Source organism: Marmota flaviventris, chromosome 7 (genome assembly GCF_047511675.1).
Source record: "Marmota flaviventris isolate mMarFla1 chromosome 7, mMarFla1.hap1, whole genome shotgun sequence".
Taxonomy (NCBI): Eukaryota; Metazoa; Chordata; class Mammalia; order Rodentia; family Sciuridae; genus Marmota; species Marmota flaviventris.
The window spans coordinates 32,570,042-32,595,414 of record NC_092504.1 but is presented as its reverse complement, the minus strand read 5'-3'; the positions used below and the strand labels follow the sequence as shown (position 1 = coordinate 32,595,414).

The following is a 25,373-nucleotide window of genomic DNA, read 5'->3' as shown; positions in this document are numbered from 1 at the left end:
TGAGTCTGCCTAACTTTTGGATACAGTAATCATGTTCTGTAGCTGATGGCCATATGAGCAGGGGTTTGTGTGTCATTCTAAGCTCTTCATTTATTTACCTTTTTACTTTGAGATAATTATGGATTCATAAAAGAGTTGCAAAGAGTGCGTTCCCATATGTCCTCCCCCTTGTTCTCCCTATTATTAACACCTTCATAATCATGGTATAATTAAACTATAGATTTTTTTCCCACTAATACCCTTTTTCTGTTTCAGACACAGGTGAGGACTCTACACTGCATGTAATGAGCTCTTTAAAAATTACTTCACGTTTGTTTCCAGAATTCTCAGAGTTGTCATTCTTAGTTTGATCATTTAGTTAAGAGGACCATAATCCATCTAGGCCTCAGAAGGCCTGGGAGCAGTTGCCAGTAATACAGAGCAGAGCCACAACTTCATAAAAAAAATAGTTCTTTTTTTTTTTTTCTTTTAAATTATTGCTTTAGTAGAGGTTGCTAAAACTGATATTACCAGGTCAAAGGCTATCAGTTCTGTCACTTATTGCAAAATTGCCTTCCAGAAAGCCTGTGGTCACATATAATCTCATCAGTAATGTCCTAGAATTCACCTCTTGGTCCACAAGCCAGTTCACACTACGCTTTGTCATTTTTATTATTTTTTTTAATGTTCATTTTAGTTTTATTGCATGTGAGCTACTAACTCCTAGTATGAGTTTCCTTCTCCTCTTCTACTTTTTTTTTTTTTCCCCAGTACTGGGACTGAACCCAGAGCTTCACACAAGCTAGACACACACTCTCCAACTGAACTGCATACCCAGCCCTAAAACTTCCTCTTCTTAAAATTATTATTGAAGCTAGGTGTAGTGGAACACGCCTGTAATCCCAGCAGCTCAGGAGGCTGAGGCAGGAGGATCATGCGTTCACAGCCAGCCTCAGCAACTTAGCAAGGCCCTAAGCAACTCAGCAATACCCTGTCTCTAAAATATTTTTAAAAAGGGATGGGGATGTGGCTGAGTGGGTAAGTGCTCCTGGGTTCAATCCCCAGTACCCGCCCCCTTACAAAAAAATTATCAAATCATTGAACAGGATATTTCTTAGGAAATTGTGTTTCTGTCTATTCTTGGCTGTTTCCTTTTCTATATATTTTTTTAAAATATTTATTTTTAGTTGTAGTTGAGCATAATACATTAATTTTATTTATTTATTTTTACATGGTACTGAGGATCGAACCCAGGGCCTCACATGTGCTAGACGAGCGCTCTACTGCTGAGCCACAACCCCAGCCCTCTACTATATGTTTTTTAACTAAGATTTTTATCTTGGAAAATTTTTAGATTTCTATAAAAGTTGCAAAGATAGTACCAGTTCCCATGTCCTCTTCACCCACTTTCCCCTGATTTTTTTTTATTGTAAATTGGTCATTTATAATTGTAAAAATGTATAGGGTACCAAGTGACCCCCTATCTTACAGAACCAAAACACACTGGTGAAAAGTAAGAAATTAACATTGATACATAACTATTAATGGAAGATTCTATTCTCATTTTTCCAGTTTTTGTTCTGCTGTTCCTTTTCTGTTCCAGGACCTAATCCAGGAGATCACATTGCGTTTAGTCCCTTTGAATCTTTAAATTTAAAACCATCTGCTACTGTAACCTCAAAACTTTTTTTCTAGTCATTTTTTTTGTCTGTTTTGTATCATTTTTCCAAGGGCAATGTTTTAAATATTTCCGTATATTCATACCTCTTTTAGATCATGCCACTCAGACTGCATTTGTCAAGAAGACAGCTCCTTACCATATTCAGCTGGCCAGGTAGCTGGCACTTTAAAATTTCCATTATTTTACAATCTGTTCTCTGTACTGGTCCCTCTGAAAGAGTTTAGAATCTGAATTTAGTCCTTTTTCGCATGGCACAGCGTACATTGCTAGGAAAGTCTCTGCTTTCATAGGCTTCAGATCACTGTGGCTGCCTGAGTATTTGGGGTTGAGATAGCAGAATTGTGGGAAGTGGCATCGGTAAGAAAACTGGAATATACATTGCAGTTCAAGTGCATGATTAACACTAACATAAAATCAAATTGCAGAAAAGTTAATGCATTGAAAAACATGCACCAGTTAGTTCTTCCTATCCTTTGTGTAACTCTGCTCAGACTTCTGTAAAGGAGATGTTCTGCCACCTGGCGGACCATATTGAAAATTACATCTTTAGAGGCACTGGCTACATTTCCTTTGGAATCTTAGAATTGTGTGTAGCTAGATGTGACAGTACAGATGAAAACAGTGGGCCCCAGGGTTGCACAGTCTTGTTAGTGGCAGAGGTGGCATTGCAGGTGGGTCTCCTGAGCCTCTGCCCACCCATTCTTCTGTCTTTGTCTCAGAGTATTTTGAGACATTTTTATGATATTTTTGAGGAATTTTTTTAGAATATTATTCTTTAAAATATGTATTCAAGGAAATGGGTAAGGAGGATTATACTGTTCCAAGTACTAAAGGTTCTGGGTTTCAGCTTCCTCATTTGTAAAATGAACATGTCGTCGTGTTAAAAGTCACTTTGGTTCTGAAATGTTCTAAGATTTCAAATGACATGTAGCAGTCTTGATCTATGGCATCTGGAGATGAAATAGTTTGTCTGATCTATATTCAGGTCTGGAGAAGGAAAGAAAGATCTCCTGGGGCTAGGGCTGCAGAGGAGGGGCTGGCTCCTCCTTTCTGAACCCACTCCAAGGACACCCTGTGCTCGGTCAGGCACTTACATGTGATTTTCCTGCAGACACAAAGCATCATAGCTACTTTCCCATGTATATGAAAATAAACTTGTGCTTTGAGCAGGTTAAATAATTTGTTTAATTCCACAGTGGAATAAATGGTAACAGGTGGAACTGGCACCCAGACTTGGACTTACCTATATATGATTCCCAAACCCAAGTTGTGCCCACCTGTTCTGAGTGGCTGCTTCCCTAGGCTTCAGATCACTGTGGCTGCCTGGGTGTTTGGGGTTGAGATAGCAGAATTGTGGGAGCTGGCATCGGTAAGATAACTGGAATGTCATTGCTTGGGGATAGATTCCTTCTCATCTTTGTCTTTACTCCGCTGGTTCAAACCTTTCCAGCATTTTCCAAACTTTACAGTACTTGGCAAATTTTTATTAAAATTGTTCTGGGGTGGGACAAAGGATTGCGTTTCTGCTGAGCTCTCAGGGAATGGTGATGCTGCAGGCCTTCAGAAAACACCGGAGAGTGAACTGCACAGATGGAGAACTGACCAAAACAAGGCAGATTTTGCAGGGCAATTGGCATAGTCTTTCTCCTCAGTACCTTCCAGTTCTTTTATGGCCATTTGCAGCCAGTGCTCAACTGCACAGGGATTTTTGTTTTAAATCCAGACAGTGGATTTTATGAAAGGTTTGCTTGTCTCCTTACTCTTGTTACAAACTGCTCCAGATGCAGAGAATAGGGAAGGAGATGATACCAATCAATCCGTTAGGAGATTTGACAGAGGAATTTACTGAAATGAATGAATGAACATGAGATTCTACTGTTCGTCTGTGAGCTTATTTATCTGAGCTCTCCTTTGGTTCTTATTAGCATAGATTTTCATGAAGTAATTATATTTGCAGGCTACTGACTAGATTAGCACTAATAGATAAACAGGAAGTGGTAGGGAGTGCCTTTTCTCATTCAGATTTATTTCTGGTCTATGTTGTAAATTCATTATCATTACTTAGCATTTATGCATAGTGGCTCATACGTCTTATAATTGATTTGATTCCTGTGGTTTGGATTTTTTTTTCTTGCAGAAATTCTGATCAGTGAGAGAAATTTGGATTTGATTTGCATTGTTGGTTCATTGGGTCAAAAACACGTAGTGACTGCTTCATGCATGGTGTAATGGTTAAGAGCATGGGCTCTGGACCCAATCACCTGGGTTCAGTAAGCCTTTGCTGCTTATTGGCTGGGCGGTCTTGAGTAAGTTACTTAGCCTCTCTGTGCCTCAGTTTCCTCACCTATAGAATGAAGATAATAATTGCATCTATGTCACATGGCTATAGTGAGCATTGAGTTGATGTATTATAAATGTAAGACATGTTCCAGGTGCTTGGAACAGTCCCTAGCATAATAAGCATTATTTATGCATTGTTATTGTTTCTACTATGAAGAGGAATAGATATGGCCCCTGTTTCCAAGGAACAGACAACAAACAGGCAGATATTGGCACTGTGCTAAGAGCTGAGCTATTGTGTCATTTGCCGAGACTATGCTGGGGATCTACCCAGGCAGGTGAAAGGGGTGGCTCATGTGCATGTGCTTTTAACATGAGGTGGGGTGGTGTCCACTTGGGGTTCAGGTTCTTGGCTTCCTGAACACAGAGTGGAGTAAGGCAGAGCTTAGATGTATTGAAATGAAAGTGAAAGTAACGCTCCATAAAATAGAGCACAGCACTCAATGGCAGAGTGGCTCAGCCACTGAGCTGAACTGTGCCCGGGTCCCCTCTGCAGGGACCTGACTGAAGATCTTGCCCCATTTATTCCCATTGGTTACTTTATTTTTGCCTAATTAGAATACAGAACTTGTGGTGGGAGTTGCTACCCTGGTTGGTGTTGTCATAGTAACAGGACCTATTATAAATAGGGACATGACTTCAGCTGGCCTTTTTTTAGACCCTGCCTCTGCCACCTTGATCTCTACCATCTTGACTTCCTGAAACTCCAGCCTCAGTTTCCCCAAAGTAGATGATGCCTAACCTAATGAGTATACTTGAATTATGAGAGGATTTCGTGATTCTCCATCCACTGCCCCCATTCTTTTAAATAAATTTAAGTTCAGCTCTTTGAAAATGATTTTATAGGGCTGGGATTGTGGCTCAGCGGTAGAGCGCTCGCCTAGCACGGGTGGGACCCAGGTTCGATCCTCAGCACCACATAAAAATAAAGGCATTGTGTTGTGTCCATCTACACCTAAAAATAAATAAATATTTTAAAAAAAAAAAGAAAATGATTTTATATATACATTTGTGTTTATTTTCAGGAAACACTCTTGGTACAAATCTCTTCTTTTCCCCCTCTTTTGTGTTGCTGAGCATCAAACCAGGGCCTTGTGCATACTACTAGCCCAGGAACAGATCTGTTAGGATAAGGTGCATCTATATTTGTCCAATACTGTGGATTACCTTGTTTCTATTATCGGTTTGTATGTATCATTGTAAAACACTGCAGAACTCTTTTATTTTGCTCATGATTTTCTGAGTCTGGGAATTTGGGGAGGATTCAGTGATGCGGTTCCTCTCTGATCCACACGGGGGCACCTGGGCCTGGAGGATCTACTTCCGAGATAGCTGCTCACTGGGGTGCTGGGTGGCCTAGTGCTCCTCTTCACATGGTACCCCATCCTCCAGGGCCTCTACTGTGACTTGGGCTTCTGGCATTGGTGATCTCTGGGTAGCAAGAAACAGGAAGCTGAGACCATCAAGTGAGAAAAGGCTGTGCTTGAAAATGGTGCCACATCATTCCTGCCATATTCTGTTGGTAAAAAACAGTCACAGCCCGGATCCAAGAGGTAGAGAAATGGACTTTACAGAGAAGTGGACTGGCAGGGTCTTAGTACAGGAACATGTAGGATGGGGAGTTTCATTGCAGCCATCCTGTGAGGCACTTTCTGTGACAAAAGTCATTCCTACGTGTTAGTTGGTCATTCAGAGTAGATGCCCTATGAGTTGGACAGAACTTCCTGTGTTCATACATGAATCCAGATCAGTGTAACTCCACATCAAGTACAACCACGAGACTGGGGCGTTATACTCCGTGTGTGTATATGTCAAAATACATTCCACTGTCATGTATAACTATAAAGATCAAATTAAAATAATTTAAAAAAATAGTAGGTGCCCTTAGTGAAGGACAACGAATATCAACATGGTTCCTTCAAGAACCAGAGCCAATAACAAACATACCAAGTCCTGACAGGATGAGATTCATCCTCTCTTACATGGTTTTGTGTTGGCATTCACAAAGGGAAAATTAGAGTCCTTTCTTTCAATCTTGGAGAGATGTGGAGGAACAGAGGGAGGCACACGGGTCTGCCCTTGCATGCATTCCAAGGGAGGGCAGCCGCACTCCAAGCCAGGCTTCCCCACCCAGCCCAGCATCGCTTCCCACCGAGCAGTGCTGACCCTCACCGCCATTGGCCTTGGATGCTCATTTTGCCTCTTAGCCCAGAGGACAGCTTTTGGGTTTCTAAAACTATTTTCCTCCCTTTATTTGCCAACATGGCCAAGCATAATGCTGTGTTTCTAGCAGAACCCCTGCTTCCTTTCCTCTATTAACTTCTGGTCACTACGCTTGCCTGAATGAGCAGTCGAGGAATTGGCAGCCGGGTGTGAGCTCCGAGTTCTGAGGGCACTGTTGGAACAAGATGCATTATTATCCTACTGTTGGCAGCTGTGTCTGGTGGTGGGCAGATGCCTGGAAAGGCTAATTAAGGAAAGGCAGACCGCCCTTCCCCCTGAAGGAACTCGGCAGGAAGCAGGTAAGGTGATGGGCAGCAGTGGCCACCGTGGGCATCCTGACAGTGCCAGGGCAGCGTGTGCGTAAACCTGGCCCCACGGGATCCTGGCAGAGAATTCTGGGCCATGAATAGTCTCAAACTGGGCAGCCTCAGGCCAGCCGTATGTTCATCCAGCAGGTCTGGGTCCTCTAGTAGGGCCAGCTGTTCAAGCCCTGGGGTCCTACAGCTAGCTTTCCAAGGCTTCCTGAGAAAGAGCCAATGCAGTACATCTCAGGTCTTGTACTCTTGGGCCTGTTGCCTAGGAATTTTAACACCAGGTAATTATGAAAATATTTCTTTCTTATTTACAGTGATAGAGAAACTGATAGAGAAATGATGATTCCTCTTACAGGACCATTAGAATCATCCCATCGCCAGGCCATTTCTGCCTAAGCCGTTTCTTTCTACCATGACACTCCCTCAGTCCTGTTTATGTTCTCATCAAAGTGTGAAGCCCTGTGGACCACAAATATCAGGGTCTGAGTTCTTCCTCTGCCTCTGCCTCTGGCTCTTAAGAGGAAATCTCATTTGTAGCCAGGCTTCTATGTTTTCAGTCTCTAAATTGACACCAAGAGTGAGAGCCCTCAACAGTTGCCTGCAGCAGGTTCATCCGGTCACACAGCAGACATTTCTTTGACAGCTGTTACATGCACGGTGGTAAGGGAGGGATCAGACAGGGGTCGGGGGACAAGATAACACAGCAGAGAAATTGGAATGTCACTTCAGAATAACAGTTATGGTGTTACTGTAATTAAAGAAGGAAGAGAGAACTTGCAAGTCTACATGGAATTTTGGTTGCTTCCTGTTCAAGGTGACTTTTGAGATCAGTTCACTGAGCAGTAATACACAATTTAAGTTGGCTTTGAGAGACCCTCAGACAAAAGACCGCCTCATGAAAACTGTGTTCGCTATTTAACCCGTACGTTCCTAACCCCGATCTTTACTCAGACGTTGCTTAGTTCACCTCTGTTGTTAGCATGGATCAGAAGTGTGTCCTTCCAGATTCCACTACAGTCCCTCTTTTTTTTTTTTTTTTTTAGCGGAGTGGTTGCTCAGGTGCCTGCCTGGGGCCACATCATCAGTGGTCAGTTTGTCCTATTTGTAGGAAAGCTGGGAAGTCGGCTCATGTAAATGGCACAGGGAACCTGGAGTCAAGCCATAAGTCCCTGGGCCCTTCTCCTGAGAGCTGTGGCTCTTTCAGAGGTGAGAATTCAGACGAGAGCTGTTGGTAGAAAAGGCTTAGTTCTTTCCTCTCTCCTCTGATGTGAAAGGCTCGTGCTGCTTAGTAAACAAAGCAGAATGCTGTATCCAGCTCATCTGCCCTGCTCCACATAGTCTTAGGCCCTGCTGCCGTGTTTTGGTAGACATCTAGAAGCATTGGAATGGAGGAATGGCCAGTGGGCCCCATAGAGGGCAGGTGGAGGAGGACACTAATCTGTCTCCACCTTCAACCCTTTGCTGGGCACTGCATGTACAGTGGGTCATCTGTGTGATTCCCAGAATGCCCTCCATTGTACTGGTGAGGACACTGGGATGGACTCAGAGAACGCAGGTGACTTTCCTACACTTAAAAATCTGTTGCATGGGAAGCTAGAATTTGACCCCAAGCAGCAGACTCTAAAACCCAAATTCTTTCTAGTTATAAAATGCTGGTAGCTTATGTTCACTGAACACGTGGTATGAATGGGCACGAACCCATGGGGGGGCTCAGGGCCATCATCCAGGAGCTCGGTGTTCCTCCTCTTCGTTTTGTCTCCCACTTCTGTCAGTGATAGTGGCTGGCTCTCACAGTGCCACCAGCCAGCCTCACACTCTTCTCTTCTCTTATGAGTCCTCAGGGAGCTGAGGCCCTCAATGTTAGGTGGCTGCTTCTGCTTCCACACAGGTCAATAGCAGAGCTGAGATTTGAACCCAGGTCTGGTGGCTGAGCCCTGACTTCAGTCCCTGTGCACGGGGCAGGCTTTCTGTGGCCCTTAATGCATGTATTTGGTTTGGTACTCTGGTTCCAGGCACCAATTTAGCCCAGGTCTACCTGAGGACATAAAGACCAAGAATAAAGATAAAATGTTTCCTCGTGTGTATGTTTTGTGTTTGTTCTCTTGGTGGTGTACCCAAACAGCCAACCTTTAGCAAGTGAGAAAAAATAGCCAGAGTCCATGCCGGGTAGTATCCAAGTAGAAAGAATGCACAGGAGGAGCTGGGATACCTGGGCTCTAGCACCAGTTCTGTCAGAGATGAGCTGTGTGACCAAAGAAGTCACTTAACCTTTCTGGACTTCATCTTTCCCATCCATTAAATGGGACGATGCTAAGGTCTCATCTGGGAACCTCTGTGTTATTGTGAGGCCCAAATGATATGTGTCGAGAGACACCTCGAGAGCTCCACCACCCTATCGAAACATAAAATGTGGTTCTTGTCTTCCGAGAATCTTCTTTAAAATATTCTGATGTGGTGGTTCCTGGGAGTCCTGTCATTCATGGGGAGTTAGCTGTTTTGGCTGTTGTATTGATGAAGTCCCAGGAGGTGGTATGGGGTTAGCCCAGTCCCAGGTCTGTGCCATCTCTATCAACTTCCACATGGAGACGGCGATGGCCTCAAGAATTCCCTGTGTGTTAATGGGATTCGGTGTTTGCTGACTCATGGTCACAGCAAGCCTTGAAACTTGACTAGAAACCAGTTTTGGAACTGGTTGCGTTTATGAAAAGTGAAAAATCATACTCAGTAAAAACAAATACTTCTCCCCTTTTCCCGCTGTTACAGCACATTCATGTCAAACCGTCGTCACTTCAGACTGTTAAGTGTTTCAGCTGGAGTGGAAAAGAGGCGCCCAAGTTCAATAGCACAAGCCTTCCTTTCCTCATACCCCTGGGTAACGCCCAGCCTGCTTTTCACTCCCAGAATCCCTGTTGAAAAGTTCTGGACTTTAGTCACTAATTTACCAAAAAAAAAAAGACTCACTCCAAGGTTCTATATAAATGTTAATTGAAATTACAGTTGCCCTGTTTTCCAGGAGAATGTAGGTTGTTCACATGCTCCTTGCTCTGCCACCTCTCCGCCCCCCACATTTGCTCTAATTTGCAGAGTGACAAGGACTGCCCAAAATGAGGGATCGCAGCAGAATCTGGCCCACTGCCATTAACAGCGTTAAAACACTCTTTCTGTGGAGTCTGCTGATAAGTAACGTAGAACCTGTAAGACATTTGCCCCCCAAAAAAAACATTTTTTAAAAATTTAATATAAAGTTACCATCAAGGGAAAACTGATGTGGAAAGCAGACCTGTTCCCCAGGCACACGAACTCATCTTGGCGTGGCACTCCACGTGAAGCACTGTCACAAAGCCCTGGATGTTCCTGTGGACCTCTCTGCAAAAGATGAGTCCCCAGAGATGAGTGTGGCCGGCTCTCGGGACCCCAGTAGCCAGGTGCTAAGCCGTGTAAGGCTTGGCCAGTGTTTGGCCCGCACTGGGCCCATTGCCGTGCTAATAAGTGAAGAGATCTGAAGACAGAAATCACTTGTTTGTGTCCTCTTTACGTACTTCAGTGTGTGCTTCTGTCCTTTCCTTCGAGATGGAAAGATCTTCTCAAAGGGATCTGAAAACAAGACTGGCAAAGCTCTAAGGTGTTGTCATGGAAGAAGTTTCCAGAGGTTACATTTTGCTTACGGAATCATAACCTAGATTCAGAACCGACCTATGACTCTCTGGTCCTGTGTCTGTTGAAACAGGAAGAAGGTTCACCGGGCAGCTAACCTGTCATCCTGTGTTTAAACCTTTGTCTCAGGACCAAGAGCCCATGACCCCGTTTTTTACTGTCTCCTTTCCTGAGTGCTCAACCACTGCTCTCTAGGTGCCACTTGCCACTCCAGAGCCTCCACCTCCTTCCAGAGAGCCTGTGTGGAGGGACATTGAGCTGGCATTTTCCCTATGTGCCTTCCAACCCTTGAAGATCCCCTTTCCATTCTTCTCTCAGATAGTCTTAGGCCCTGCTTCTCTTCAGGGAAGTTGACTGTGACTCTCTCCCACTTTCTCATAAAACCCAGAACTCATGTTGCTTCGATTATTTTTGGTGCTTTTTCTCTGGATGCTCTGAATCTTCTCGTTGGAAGAAAAATTAGTTGATACCAAGTGCTGTTATCTGCTTGACATTTGCCTGGGTGGGATATGGAAAAAACTACAGCGAGGGACCTTGACCCCCAAGCAGTTGTCAGAAGACCGTAGGGGGTGGTGAAAGGAGAACTGGGCTGCTAATCAGTGGGCCCTGCTGCTGACCCATGGCTGCAGCACATCCTCTGTGAGGCCTCAGGCAAGTCACCTCTCCTCCATGGACTGCCCCCATAAATCAAGAGGCCGAGAAAAGCTTTGAGTTCAGCTCTGAAACTGAAGGTTCCAGGGATTAACTCCAAGAAGAGCAGACCACAAGGGGAAGAGCAATAGAGTCTGAAATAGGAGCCAAAGGGAAGGAGGTGCTTTGGGGAAGAGGCTTCTCTCTGAACTTGGGTCAGCAGGCAAGGCCTCAGATCCCTAGACCCACCCCAGGCCCATGCAGTGGGCAGAGTCCCCGCTGTCCACAGGCAGCAGTGATGAGCCACAGGACAGCCATGAGAGTCCTGCATGGTCTGCACCTGCTGCGTGGCAGCCTCCACGTGTGGACTAGAATGCAAGGTTCTGCCTCCCTCCTGACCCTTCCTGCTGCACTCCTCACCCTGAGGCCCCTGTCGAGTCTGGCTCCATTGTACCTCCTTACTGTCCCAAGGCTTTGTGACAGGATGCAGTCTGCACCCACTGCTCTTGGTATCTTGGGAACCCATCACCTTGGAATATGCTCTGGGTCCCTCCGCTCCTTGTTTTTTCTGTATTCACCACATTTGGCCATTCATTACTCACCCTTAGAAGAATTTCTTGTTTTAGAAGATATTATAGTTGGATATGCGGGGTCCCCCAAAACTCCTAGGTTCATGCAGGAATATTTCAGGGATGGGATGATTCGTTTATAAAAGCTGTAACCATCTGCCCTGCAGCCCCTTCCCCGCTCTCTGCTCCTTGGCCTCCATGAACAGAGCAGACTTCTCTGCACGCCCTTCCACCATGATGCCTCACCTCGGGCCCAGAGCAATGGAGTTGGCCCACCTCTCCTCCTCTAAGTTATCCTTGCCAGGTATTTTGGTCACAGTGACCAAAAGCTGGCTAACACAGAAGAGTTTCTGTAATGACTAGGCTTTTTCAAGGGACCCTCTCCTCTGTCTGCCTCTCCCTCCCAGTGTCCACGCATACACGGACACACATACACACTGGGTAAAATGTGGTTATCCTCAGGCATAGCACCTACTGGGAATGAAAACCAACCATGAGTCCCCAACAGCCAAAGCAGTTCATTCAAATAGAACTATATCTTGGATTTTGAAAACCACAGCTTAGCCAGTACAGGGTGAGAGCAGCCAGTCTCCATGTGAAAAGCAGAGTGGGAAGCGACTATCCTGGGAACTTCAAGCAGGCTGCATCTGCTGGGTGCCTTCTTGTGAGAAGAAGCCATAAGAAGTTGCTTCGTCTGTCTAACTGTCTGTCTGTCTTCAGGTCAAGCCTGAGATGTCAGTTCCTCGGACACCTTCTCATCTCTGGAATTAGGTCTCATGGTGAAAATGGGCTCCTTTTTAACATCTCACCTCTAGATACAGATATCCCTACCCTGATTATGGAATATAAAGCTAATTCTGTAGAACAATTTCTTAAAATTCCTTTTGTTGAGGGGGCATCGGTGTGTGGCCCGGGCACTCATGTGCATCTGCCTTGTCTTTGGGGTGCACTGGCTGAGGACCATGGTGGTGAGCGTTGGTGTGGTAGTAACCAAGGGAGCCCTTTCAAGACAGCCTGCCACCCACACGTGACCACCACGTTCACTCAGGGAAGATCCTTGCTCCTGTTAGCGGCAGTTCTGGGTAATGCACTTGGGACTTGGGTTTACTCATCTGTGAAATGAGGTAGTTGGATTCTGGGGTCCCCAGAGCCCTGTGTTCAGGCCTCTATGCTGTGGTTAAATGCTTTTCCTGGTAAGAAGGAAAAAAAAAAACTAATTCTGAAGAGTCAGCTCTGAGAACTCCAACATCGGAAACGCTCTTTAGGGCTGCTAACAGCCGTGCCTTTAATTGAGGTCTTTGTGGGTCTTCACACATTATGAACTTATTGGATTCATTTCAGACACTTGGTAAAAAGTTGCGGATTTTTCATTTCTTGGTGAGTAGTGCAATAAAAATCTTTCTTCTAAACCAACAATAAAAATTAAAATGAGTCCTGGTGCTCATGATAATTATAGCTAACTTTACCAGTGGTGGGGGTGGCGGAAGGCCTGGCTTTGAATGCAGGAGCTCATTTAGCCCTTCTAAAGGGTCAAGTTGGATCCCTCAGGGCCGGGCATGCTGCAGGCCAAATCCCTGCCTCCCTGCAATTCACATTCCAGTATGAGAAGACAGATCAGCAGCAACACACACAAGTGCAATATTAAAAATATATAAAACAAGTACAATACGGTCCCCCATGCTTGCTGTGGAGAAGAGCAGAGAAGAGCCCTAGGGGTGCTAGGAGGGGCTGCAGCTTTCAATACTCAGTGAAGTCCTCCCAAAAAGGGGACATTGAGTAGGAGACAGGGAAGCTTGTGTGTGCCTGGGGGTGCGGGATCAGCCTTGGGGCCCATGTGTCCGGAGCAGGATGAGTGACCTTTGCGGACAGGAATAGGGCAAATGTTTGAGTGGTACTTTGCAGTTGGAAACATCCTGAAAGATCTTTTTTTTCTCTCCCTTTTCCCTACTCAACTGCCCCTTTCCTCCCCCTTTGTCAGATGAAAATAAGGCCTTGGTAAATAGGAGCACATCCTACAGTTTGCCAGTTAGTAGCAGCACCTGGACAAGAACCCGGGGGTCTTGGTTCCCAGTCTTGCCTACTCCCTACTATACAAAGGTCCAGAATGCTTAAGAGTAATTAAGTCCTGTGCCCTCCCCGCACAGCCCCCCATCCTTGCCCTGCAGAGAAGGACAGATGCTGTTGCTTTGGTCATTCTGGGAAGTTATGTTCTGTAAAGTTGCTGCCGACACTGAATTAGTGACTTTGGAAGCCTTCTCCTAGAGGAAGTCCAGGTTCAGGTTCCTGCAATCCTCTGGTCACAGCACTTTTGTGAACTGACCAGTATATAACCTTGTTTTACGTGTTTCGCCTCGTTTATTACATGTGATTGATTGATGAACATTGGATGCTGGCTCTCAGCACCGTAACTCGTGCCTGAGTGACTTCTCTAACATGTTTTTCTTCATAAGGCATGACATAGCCTCTTATTCTAAAGAGAGCTTTTTATGCGATTCCTGGAGGCCGTTTTAAATGGTAAAATCATCACCAGCAGGCACAAAAATGTGAAAACCATGGCATTAAGTGGACTGTGAAGGAGACCCTTGTTTACAGGATGAAGGCTCAACCAAGAGAGCAGAGCTCCACCTTCGCTAGGAAAATGTACATTGGGCCACTCACATTTTTTGCCTCTCTTCATCCCCATGAGTGACCTCAGAAGTTCCACACACTGTGATTTGGGGGTTATAAATAGGTTTTAGCAAATAAGTGAACTTGTAGGCATAGAATGTGCACATAAGAATGTCGACTATATTTGCTCTTGAGCTGTTCAGAGAAAGGAACATTCTGCATTCAAGACCCAAGTAGCCTCACTGATAGTGGAGTCATCTGCTAGGACACATTCTGGAGGATCCAGTGAGTTCTCTTCACCTCAAATACTGCCCAGCAAGCTTGCTTATGCAAACTGTTTTTAAAAATGATGAATCTTGTTTCTATTGTACTTTTCCATATTGCAAATAGTCACTGTTCGAGGTTGAACTGGAGACCTTCCCTGCCTGCCCGTCTTGTCCCGGGTCTGACAGTTCCTTGCTTCCTCGGGCAGCAAGGTGCAGCCTGTCTTCTGATTGCAGGTTCTCTCTGCTCCTTCTCTGGATCAGCATCTCCCCTGGATTAATGTGGCCTTTTGCTTTTTCCTAACAAAATAGAACGTTCCACTTTGTGTGCCAAGTTCAGATACACGTGTGATTTTTCTCTACACTGACTCTGCAAATAATGCTTCTCAGCTTTGCAGCAGCAGAAACCTGATCTGTAGTGTAAATCAGCCCTGTGGACCTGAGAACTTGCCTCTCAATCTTTTCCAAAACTCCTGCAGAGAAAAACTAAAATTCTACTCACACTTTCAGGGAGTCGGAGTGGTTTCCTAGGAGCATGACATCTGCTGCTTATCATCAGGAATAGAAGCAGGATTCTGCCAGCCTCACTTCTTGGCCTCCACTTCCACAGGCTCTTGCTCAAGCTCTGAGATGGTGGGATGTGAATCTGATGTTTACTGCCACAAACTTGGCTTTGGTTGGTGTTCAAGTGTCTCCAGCAGCAGATTGGCAAAAGTTCCCTTTCATGAAACATGTTCACTGTCCCACCAGAAGAATTTCCGGGCTCATTTTTAGAACATGGCTTTTGGAGATGCTTCATGGTAACTTAGAACTATCCTTCTGGGCCTTGGGCTGCAGTCGGTTGGATCTGTCTGGGAGGAGCTGGGACTGGGACTTTGGTCAGGGGACTTGACAAATGCCCTAAATCAGGTTGCCAGGTGTGGGGCTCAAGAAGTTTCTCCAGGGACAGTGGTATAGCTCAGTGATAGATCTTGTGCTTGGCAGGCATAAGGCCTTGGGTGCAGTCTCCCAGCCACTGTGAAATCTTCCTTTCATACACCCCATCCTACTCTGTCAAGAGAGCCATGATTTCATGTTATATTAGAAATAGTCTTTTGCAGAAACTTGAATTGTTGAACAGTTTAACAAAACATTGAGTTCTATACTTGGCTCCTATCACTTAGGTACATGCAGGAATAGTCCAAATCATAACTCCCCAAAGGTTCCATGGGTCTGCCCAGTGTCTAGAGGACCTCATCTAATGAATGGGTCCCTGTTTTGAAGCTTAAAGTCAGTGTTGGGACCGAGGGGCAAAGGAGGTGACATCATGACAGTTATCTAGATCTTGCTAGTACCTAGGAAAGAAATTAGCAGGAAGTCTGCTTGGGCACTCAGCTCCAGGACAGGACTCTGGGTACACCTGGGTGCCCACAGTAGAGATCAGGAATCAGCTGGCTTCCCAGTTGTTAGGCCTACAAGTAGAGCAGGAGCTCAGGATACTTGAATGTGGGCTCCTGGCCTCAGGCTACTTTGAGAGCCCCTAAAGCTATTGTAGTTGGAGCTCCTGATAAGCCAGGTAAGGACTGGATTGAGTACTAGACAGGGATATGCCTGCTGGAAGAAATGGCCCTCTGGTCTACAACACAGGCATTTGGTTAAACACAATACCCAGCACCATTACTGACCAAATGAATATTTTGACATAATTTTTCTATGACTAGGCATGCCTTAGATTGGGATTTGTTAATAATATAGAGCTAATCAAAATAAAAGGTAGAGCAGTGCCTGCTTACCATGTACCATTGTAAGCCCTGGATATGTACAATACCATTTATTGCTCCCAGCATTCTTCAGAACATAAATACTACTCATGTCTCCAGATTTAAAAAGTGTGGCACAGAGAAGCCCAGTAACCAGCCCTCTGTCACTCAGGGAGCTAGGATTCAGGCCTGGGGTACTCTGGCTTCAGTGTTGAGGCTGTATACATCATTGCCATTGTCAACATGAAAACGGGTACTTCCCAAGGACTGTACCAAGTCTCTACTGTACCCAGCCTCTTGAATCCTCATCCACACCTGCAAGGGTGGGTTCCTTCATTCCAGTGATGAACAAGAGGAAACAGGATGATTCGCTGTCTGAGGACACAACCCTGGAGGTCCAGGATTTCCCTGCCCCAGATCTGGTCCATCCTTGCCATGATGCTTCCATCTGTCTCAAGTGCTGATAACTTCATTTCACAAATATTTACTGAGAGCATGCCACATGTTCTGGGCCCTCTTTTGGGCGGTAGCCCTTTAGAGTTCTACAGAAGGGGCCTAGTCTTGAGGAACCTCTTTGGGTTGAGGGTTACATTTCTAGAGCAACTAAAGGAAAACAAAGAAGATCATAATCAAACATGGGGCTGGGCTGCCTCTGTTCTTCAGGCTGCCCTTTTCTGTGAATTCCACATAGTCATCCACCATTGTTGCTATGTAATCTTTGGCAATTCAGCTAAGCTCTCTGATTCTTAGCTTCTTATCTATAAAATAAGAAATATGGCATCTCCTCTATAGGGTTGTTTTGAGATCATGTCCTGCCTGTAGCACTTAGGAAGTGGTTTGTAAACGGCAGTGCCTACTGCCAGATTCTGAGTTCTGTGTATAAAATCCTCAGCCTAAAAAAACCCTCAACCAGTATGAAGTTGACCATCATACATGATCACCAGATTACATATGCCTAACACAGCAAGCCTGCTGTTCAAATATGCATGTTTAAATACGTGCATACACATAATTTGTTCCATGACATTCTGGAAACAGTAGGCTACATCTGTTAGTTAAATCCACCTCTGCTCAAATTTTCCATTGATTAAAATAGGCCTCATAATGCCAGCCTGGTTCCTGAGCAGGAAATGACTAATACAATTAACTATGTCTATACTAAATCACAACCCAAAGGCCTGTCTCTAGCATGAGCAAAGAATCTCTGGGGTCCTGGATATTAAGGTGCTGGTTCAGGCTCCTCTGCCTGTATCTTTATCCATCAGCATGCAGGGGGGCTGGTGATGAAACCTGTAGGACATTTCCTCCAGAGATCCTCCCATCAGCCAGCTCAGGTGTCAGGTCAGACTGATATGGTGTTCTTCTGTGTAAATCAGTAAATTGACATTCTGGTTTTTATTTTTAAATTTGTATAATTTGCTCATGAGATGATAATGCTTCCACCGATTCTGCAGATTAACAAGAGTCACCATGGACCAGACATTGTAAAATGGTTTATAGGCACAGATGACCCAGGCCAGGAACCAGCCTCCAATAATGTCCCCACCAGTAGTGAGTGAGCAGGCAAGAAAGAAGGTGGATATTGTGGGTAACATTTCAACTGCCAATCAACCCTCAGTGCCTGACACATTGAAATGCTCCCTGGGTGTTGGGTATTATTATCACTGTCCTCTTTGTGGAAGGGCCTGTCAGTTATTAGCATCGTGTGAACTTTTCCAATAGGACTGTCTTACTTTGAAAAAAAATGGAAGAGGAAATTTCAAGTAAAGGCACTAGTGGGCCCAGGTCCTCTAAGGACCGTGCATCTTGTTTTCTGCCCAAATGCTAACTGTGTTGCAGACAGTCAGGAGGCAGCAGGAATGGCTGACACAATCAGGGGACCAGTGCAGGAAATCTGTTCTGGGTTCTCCCCGGCCATCAAGGTCATTGCCGTGCTGAAAAATTCATCAGACTGATTCTCACATCTTCTGGGTAGAGAACTAGGTCAGACTCCCTTCCCCAGACACCCATCCCTGCAGAATCCTCTGCATCCTGGAGTTGGAAAGCATATCAGTATTTCAAAGAAAAGCAATAACAAAGCCTGCCTTTATTTAAAAGTAATGACAGTGACCTACATTCCTGCATATAATGACCACAAACACCAATTTCTTAAAGGCCAGGCAGTGGCCACCAAGGATGTTTTGAACTCTCAAATGCCTGACACTTTTGAGGTTACTCTAAAAGTTGTTTAAACTCACGGCCGTTTGCTTACTACTCTTATTTCTCAGCAAACCTAGATGGTCAGAGGACTCTGGCCTGTCTCTAATGCTTGCAATCCTGATGGGAAAGGAGAGGGCAGAGAGCCGTTCTTCACTCTTAGGGAAACATCACAGAACATAGGAGAGTGAATGGAATGAATGTACCCAAGACAGGCATCATTCTAGCCCTAAATGAAATAAATCATGTGTGGGCCAGATGGTTATTTAAAAGGTCCTTCTGTGTAGTCACATTCAGCATGAATTCTTGGTTTTGCCACCTGACACAAACCTTCAGATATAGGAGGCCTCCATAAAGCAACTCTGTGTAACCACAACAGTAACTGGGATCACCATGCTCTTGGGATGGAGTGAGACAGGCCTGGATCCCAGGCCCATGTTCTGTGGAAGTCCAGGGATCCTCCCCAGAGCTCTGCCAGTTCCTGGGACAAAACACCTCCCCATGTTACAGGGCTGGGGTCTCCCAGAAAACTGAAACAGCATGAAGACACCACACACACACACACCCCTGATTCTTGTGATCAAGTCAGAAAGATTTCAGAAATGCTACTCTGAGTAACAGAAGTGAATTTATTGAAGGGATAGGAAAAGGGAAAGGGAACGCTCTCAAGGGAGAGAGTGGATCCTCTCAGAGGAGAGGGACTGTGCCTCTCCTGCACTCCAGCTTTATTGGGGATCCCAGAGAAGTTTCCAGAGAGTCCTGCCAAGGTCCATCTTTTGACTTTTGACTGACAGTAGGACGACACCGGACTTTCAAGTCCCCACTGCCATGACAGTTCTAGGTCCCTTTGCCCATGCTGACCAGTTCTAATTGGATTCTTAACCATAAATTCTTAAGGATAATCTCCTCAAGCGTTGGGTTCTGTTCTGTGAAAAGACGCACGAACTTCTCCCCCTTCCGGGTAACTTGGGTTCCTCTTATTGACATTATTTCAGGCCTGCGTTTCTCCTGCAGATAACAGGTGTAGTTTGCTGAGGAATGTGACATAAACCCGTCCATTTAAGCCAGGCAGGGCTGCAGGTAAGTGGCTTGGAAAAGAAATCATGGGGTCAGCAGAGTGGACCCATTTTATAAAATTAGTCCCTTAACCTCATGTTCCCACCACTCACATCTGTCTGTCCCCTATCCTCTGGAGAGGGATGGGGGATGGTCCCCTTCCCCTTGAACTCCCCTGGTGTCCCCCATTTCCTTGGAACAAGCTTTTACTGCAGCATCAAGGGAGCTTTATATCCAAAGCTGTTACTTGTAGTGAATCTGGGTGTTGGGCTTGCCTCGTCTCTCCCTGTCAGGCTCACCTGCAGCTCAAGCTGTGGTTCCCCCAGAGGTCGTGTGACTCATCCTTGGTCCCTCTCTACCTCCCTGTGCCCATTTCTTCTGTTGACCCCGAAATTCCTGGTGATTTCTTACACGGAGCCGTTTAACCATTTTCCCCATTCATGTGCCAGAAAGAACCCCGATGCCAGCTGGTGAACTTTTTCTGCTCCCAGTACACGTGCTTCGGCTGACATCTTGATCAGTGAGCACTCTGCATTGAACCTCTTTGGAATTCCTTTAAAGTCCTTCCTAGTCTTGTAGCCTTTGGAAAACTGGTGAAAGTTTTGGACCCTGTTTCCATAACAGGTACACACACCCAATCCTGGATATATTTTCAGGGATTTAGAACTTCCTGAAACCCATCCATGAAACTCCCGTGATTTAAAAAACCCCTGAATGCAGTTGATGAGATGGAGCCTGCCCTTCAGAGGACAGTGCACCCCACCTTTTCACCAGGCCCAGGATCTCCCCTTACCCTTCCCATTGAAGGTGTGTCCTTAGTGAAACAGGATCAGTGCAACTGGCCCTCGGCAGTCTTCTCCAACCCTGACACAATTCTCTGAGAAAATAACCATACTTTGATACAACATTGATTTCAATGCTTTGAGAAAATAACAGCCTCCTTTTCTCAGCCCCTCTCCTTGGGCCAGGCCCTGGGCACACTGCTTAACAGAAGTCATCCCATTCCATCATGCCAGTCCCCATGGAGGTCCATACTGTCACCCTCATTTTAACAGATGAGGAAACTGAGGCTTGCCAGAACCAAGTAACTTGTTTGATAAGTTATAATAAGTGGCTAACCTGAAATTTGATCCCAAGGTCAGTGGCTTAGAAACCTGAGCCCTAACACACAGTGCTCACTGTTCCTCCCCGCCTCCCCCCATATGGTCATACCTCATATATCTTGGTCCACGGTGGTGGAGCTGTGGAACCTTTGGTGTGGCAGTCAAATGAATATGCCCTTGCAGATTTTTGAAATATAGCTCAGAACAGAGTGTTTGGTTTGTTCGGTTCACTGATGAGTCTCTTTTGCTAGGTATAGTCAGTACCCTAAATGCTTGTGAATGAATGGATCCGTTTATTTTACATTACTGAGCTCAATATCATCTCCTTCAGAAACCTGCATAACCCCCTCTCTGAACCCAACTTCTTCCATGAGCTCCCAACATAAGCTTGTGCCACTGTGTCCTCTTATTCCATGGGGGCAGATTTCCACTATGTGGGTACCCTTTCACAAGTTTCTCAAGAGTTGGGGACTTCGTCTTGCTCCTCTCTGCAGGTCTCTGAAATAATAGGTACTTAATAATGTCCACTGACTTCAATACACAGTTGTTACTGTGCCACTCCATAATTAGGCTTAAATGGTAATTCCTATAAACAAGTATAACTAGGATTGCATTTATAGTGTTAGACCACATTTTAGCTTTTCTGGGTGAACTTTTTTTTTTTTAAAATATCTATAATTTGCTCCCAATTCAGGTGCCATTTACCTCTGTGTCAATCTCCCTCTACAGTTACAGAGCACTGACTGTGCTCTGGGCACCAAATGTGCCACGTTAATAGACATTAGCCACCATCTTCTTTGGTTCTGGGCATGAATGCAGCTCCCCTGGCTAGAGGCAAGGCCCGTGCCCTATCTTCTCTAGCTCCATGAGTGAGGTCCCCAGTTTTCTGCCATCATTACTGTCATCTTGCTTATCTCTGTCAAAGTTCGAGGGAAAGAAAAGGCCAGAGACCTAGAAGTTCAGCCAGGTTAAGGAGAAATGGAAGATTGTACAGAAAACTAAGGTTGAAGCAATAGTCTTCTTGAGCCAATGAGAAGAGAAGAAAGTGAACATTGCTTGAATTCCTGCAGTTCGCCAGCTACTTCACCATCTTCATTTCCTTGGAATCTTCTGGCATCTCTAAGTAAACCTAGAGTCCTGGTAGCTGAACTTCCCCTGATTGAAATAGAGGAATTCAAACCCAGGACTGTGTGGCTGTAGAAACCAAGGCTTTGCACTGTGTTCTACTCCATTTCATGTGTATTAGGGAGAGACTCTCTGGGCATTTCTCTCTTAATATAGGACTTGCAGAGATAGAAGTTGCAAATTGGATGAATGTTCCAGATAAAATATGACAACTTGATTGCAGTGGGGAGAAGAGAGAACAAGGGGAAAGAAGGAAGCTCAGGCCAACAGCGGTGCCCCTGCAAATTCAGCCATGACTCTGATCCCTTAAACATGAATAATAACTAGTATCTTTTTGGTTAAGAGCTGTTGAGGAATGAACAAACAAAGTGCATATGAAGATTTTTTTGTTATAAAAAATCTAAAAAAAAGTATTTTGGAAGACAGGTGATTTGATTTGATTAAGTATTTTCCGCTCTTTCCATACCCTAAAATGGGTGTTTGTTCCTACAGATGATTACTCAAAGTGTCACTTATCTCCTCAGTTGAAAGGAAGGTGTTGGTGGTTATAAACCTTCCTGTCCACTCGGGGGCAGCACCGAACAGTGCCAGCAGCCCTCAGCCACTCTGCTCTTAGGGAGGAAGCCATGCTGGCTTCCCTGGAGGAGGTCAGTATTCCATGTGCACCAGATTCCTTCTCTTTGGCCACATGGAATAGTGGTGGCACTTTTCAGTTGAGAAACTAAATTCAAACAACTGCAGGATTGTTCAAAGGAAGTGATTTTAAATAAATTCATTATAACAGTGGTTTAGTTGGGGCTTTGGTTTCCTTCTTATCAGCCTGACAGAACTTCATTCTGGAACTTTCTGTGGTGGGTTGGATAATTCATGTTTCTTAACCAAGAAAGACACTCTTTGGTTTTACTGAGGTTGTTCAGGTTGAAATCCATGTGTTCTTCCACCCAAGGGGCAAAGAGCAGCCAGTATTCTTTTACCTTCTTTATTGTTAATTCTTTTGAGTATCTACAGGTTGTAGGATTGTGTAAGAGGCAGCTACATGGGAAAATGTGTTCCTGGCGTCTGGCTCTGAGGATTTGTGAACACCCCACAGTAATACTGGTGTCTTAGAGACCCCTGGCAGGATCACTAAGATGTCTGCTAAGAGCATTGAACCCCATTTCTTGAGTGAATCACTGTGCCCCTGTCCAGGCCTCATGTCCACGCCTCCTGTCCACACCAGAGTCTAATCTATAATTTTGACAAAATTGAGCATTAATTTGTTAGTTTTTTGTCCAACCTAGAATGCTTTTACAATAAAAAAAGGGGGGATACTCTTAATTTTGTCGAAATAACGAGCATAAATCAGAACTGTCTATCATGGGGGAACTGTGAGATGGTCACCTTGATTACAGATATTCTGCACCTTTCATTTTTCACCTCAGATGAATCCAGATAAGATTTATATGGCACTGTGTTTATTTGCTCATTCATTTAACAAGTGATCATTGAGTGTTTTCTTTGTGCTAAATTCTCTGTATTGTTTTCTCTTCACAAAAACCTTGTGAAGGATCTATTACTATAAGTATTCCCATTTTTACAAATACAAAAACAAAAAACAAAAAACTGGTACTTAGTGAGTTGGCCAAGTTCTCAGTATCTATAAAGCAAAGCTGAGACAACTCCAGGCTGTCTCTGTTCTTGAGCCACATGTGCCCATTGGCTGTTTTTGAGCCTCTTTGTGCCATTGATATTTGTCTTTGGCCTTTTGGTGGACTTATTCTGAGAGAAAGTATGACTAGCAGCTTGGGAAAGAGGTGCCCCGTCTGGTTAAGGTGGCTGGGATGGAGAAGGCTGAACTGGACTCGTGTTGTCAGATTTCTTCATTTTGTTTTGAAGTTCACTTTGGAAACTTTCCAAGCTGCTCTTCAAGAGCCAGTCTGTTGGATCCCAAGGAAGCATGTGGCTGCTTCTCTGCCCCTTCTGTCCTGGGAAGGTGCTCTTCAACTGACACGCAGCTCAGAGGGATCTTGGGATTCAGGCAGGGATGAGGGACCACAGCTTAGACCATCCAGCAGATCAACAACCTTGGTGACCCAAAGCACAGCAGATACCACAGCCACATCGCCCTCAAATATCCTGTGAATTTTCATTGGGATGTTCGCTTGTTAAAATAAGCATATAAAGTCTGGGCTAGGCCTGTAGCTCAGTGGTAAAGAGCTTGCTTAGCATGTGTAAGGTACTGGGTCCAATCCTCATCACCACATAAAAATAAATAATTAAAATGAAGGTATTTTGTCCATGTACAACTAAACATTTTTTTTTTAATAAAAAAAAATAAGCACATAATACCTTTTAACTTAAAGGGAAAAAATGCATACTAGAACTTTAAGAAGGAAGACAGGGATGTGATCTCAAAATAAAATACCACTGGAAGAGTGTACAGGATTTGTGCCTAATTGTACAGGATTGCAAGTGTGTATAGGATTTGTGCCGTCTCACAACAGCATGTGCCCTTCAAGCATTTCTGGGTTTGGTGCTAATAATAAATGCTGTCAGACCTCAGATGACTTATTACCACGAAAGTACATTTTTCCTCATTTTCCTTTCTGAGCATTAAACATTGTGCTTCTTATTAGAAATGAGTATTTAATTCATTCTCTCTTCTTTTCCTATGTGCTTAACAATAACAGATCTCACGGGGTTTAACAGCATTTCTTACTGGTAAACAAACAAAAAAATTCTGTCTTAAATAGATCATGGAGCTTGGAAATTTTTGTACCCATTAGCCCTATAATTGTATTTTTAATAATCTGTTCTAAGGAAAAATATCTGAACACACTATGCAAGTTAGGCAAGATCATCCCTACATTTTAAAATAGTAAAAAACAGCCACAGTTTAATTTTATCACAATAAAGGATTTGCTAAGTGAACTAGATGATTGAATATAATGAGGTAATTAAAAGTCATTAAGCACACCTTGTAGTAGCCCAAGGATTTTAGTATAAATTGATACAGATTGAGCAGGACGAGTGAATCATTTCCTGCCCTCCGATTTTGTCTTCCAGTGTTTCGCTGTGCGCTCTCTGGGATGGGTAGAGATGGCAGAGGAGGACCTCGCCCCTGGAAAAAGCAGCGTTGCTGTCAACAATTGCATCAGGCAGCTCTCTTACTGCAAAAATGACATCCGAGATACAGTTGGCATTTGGGGAGAGGTAAGCAGCACGTGAGAATAACGTTCATGAAGCCCAGGGATCTGTGAGGTATGGTACTGAGTGGCTCTGAGGTGTTTGTCAGGGTTGTTTCCCCATGAAGGTGCATGCAGTTGGCATGGTATACCCATGTGGCTTACTGTTAGCACTACTATGTCCCAGTAAGACTAGGACCCTGGGAGAGAGCATTTCTCAGTGGCTAAATGACAGAATCCCCCTGGAATCATCAAATCCTCAAAGATCCATGGGTGAACTTTGGGGGCCCAGAAACCTTCTAGATTTTGCATATGAAATGAGTGTGCTGGTCTATTAAGAACAGTTTTCTGGAGAAAAGACCCAGAGCTTTCTCAAAATATCTAAGGGGGGATGTGACCCCCCACCTATAGGTGCAAGAAGGTTGATGCCCCCACTGTGAAATTAGACTGCATGTCCTTTGATAGCACCGTCTTCTTTATTTACAGTATGAAGATCCACATCTTGCCTGAGTTGTGGAATTGTGACCTGTGTATTCTTTCTCACTTTGAACAAAGTCATTCCATTTCAAAATGTTAGTTGAGAAAATTTCAGAAAGGAAAGGAATAAGTAAAAACACCAAATTTGTATAAAAATCATATGAAAACAGGAAAAAGCCTCATTCCTGCCGTGGTTCTGAGAGCTGCAGAACCAGCATTGCAGAAGTACCCTAGGATAGCCTTGCTGCATGAC

General features: G+C 44.6%; 1 protein-coding gene across 8 annotated transcripts in view; it reads left to right on the top strand.

The window, feature by feature from the left end:
- The window catches only part of Apbb2 (amyloid beta precursor protein binding family B member 2), a 336,129-nt gene that overhangs the window by 246,299 nt on the left and 64,457 nt on the right, over positions 1-25,373 (top strand). For all 8 annotated transcript variants that reach the window (XM_071614247.1, XM_071614246.1, XM_071614250.1 and 5 more), the window contains one exon: positions 24,525-24,671. In XM_071614247.1, coding sequence (XP_071470348.1) covers positions 24,525-24,671 — 147 coding nt within the window. The remainder of the gene's footprint in view (positions 1-24,524; positions 24,672-25,373) is intronic.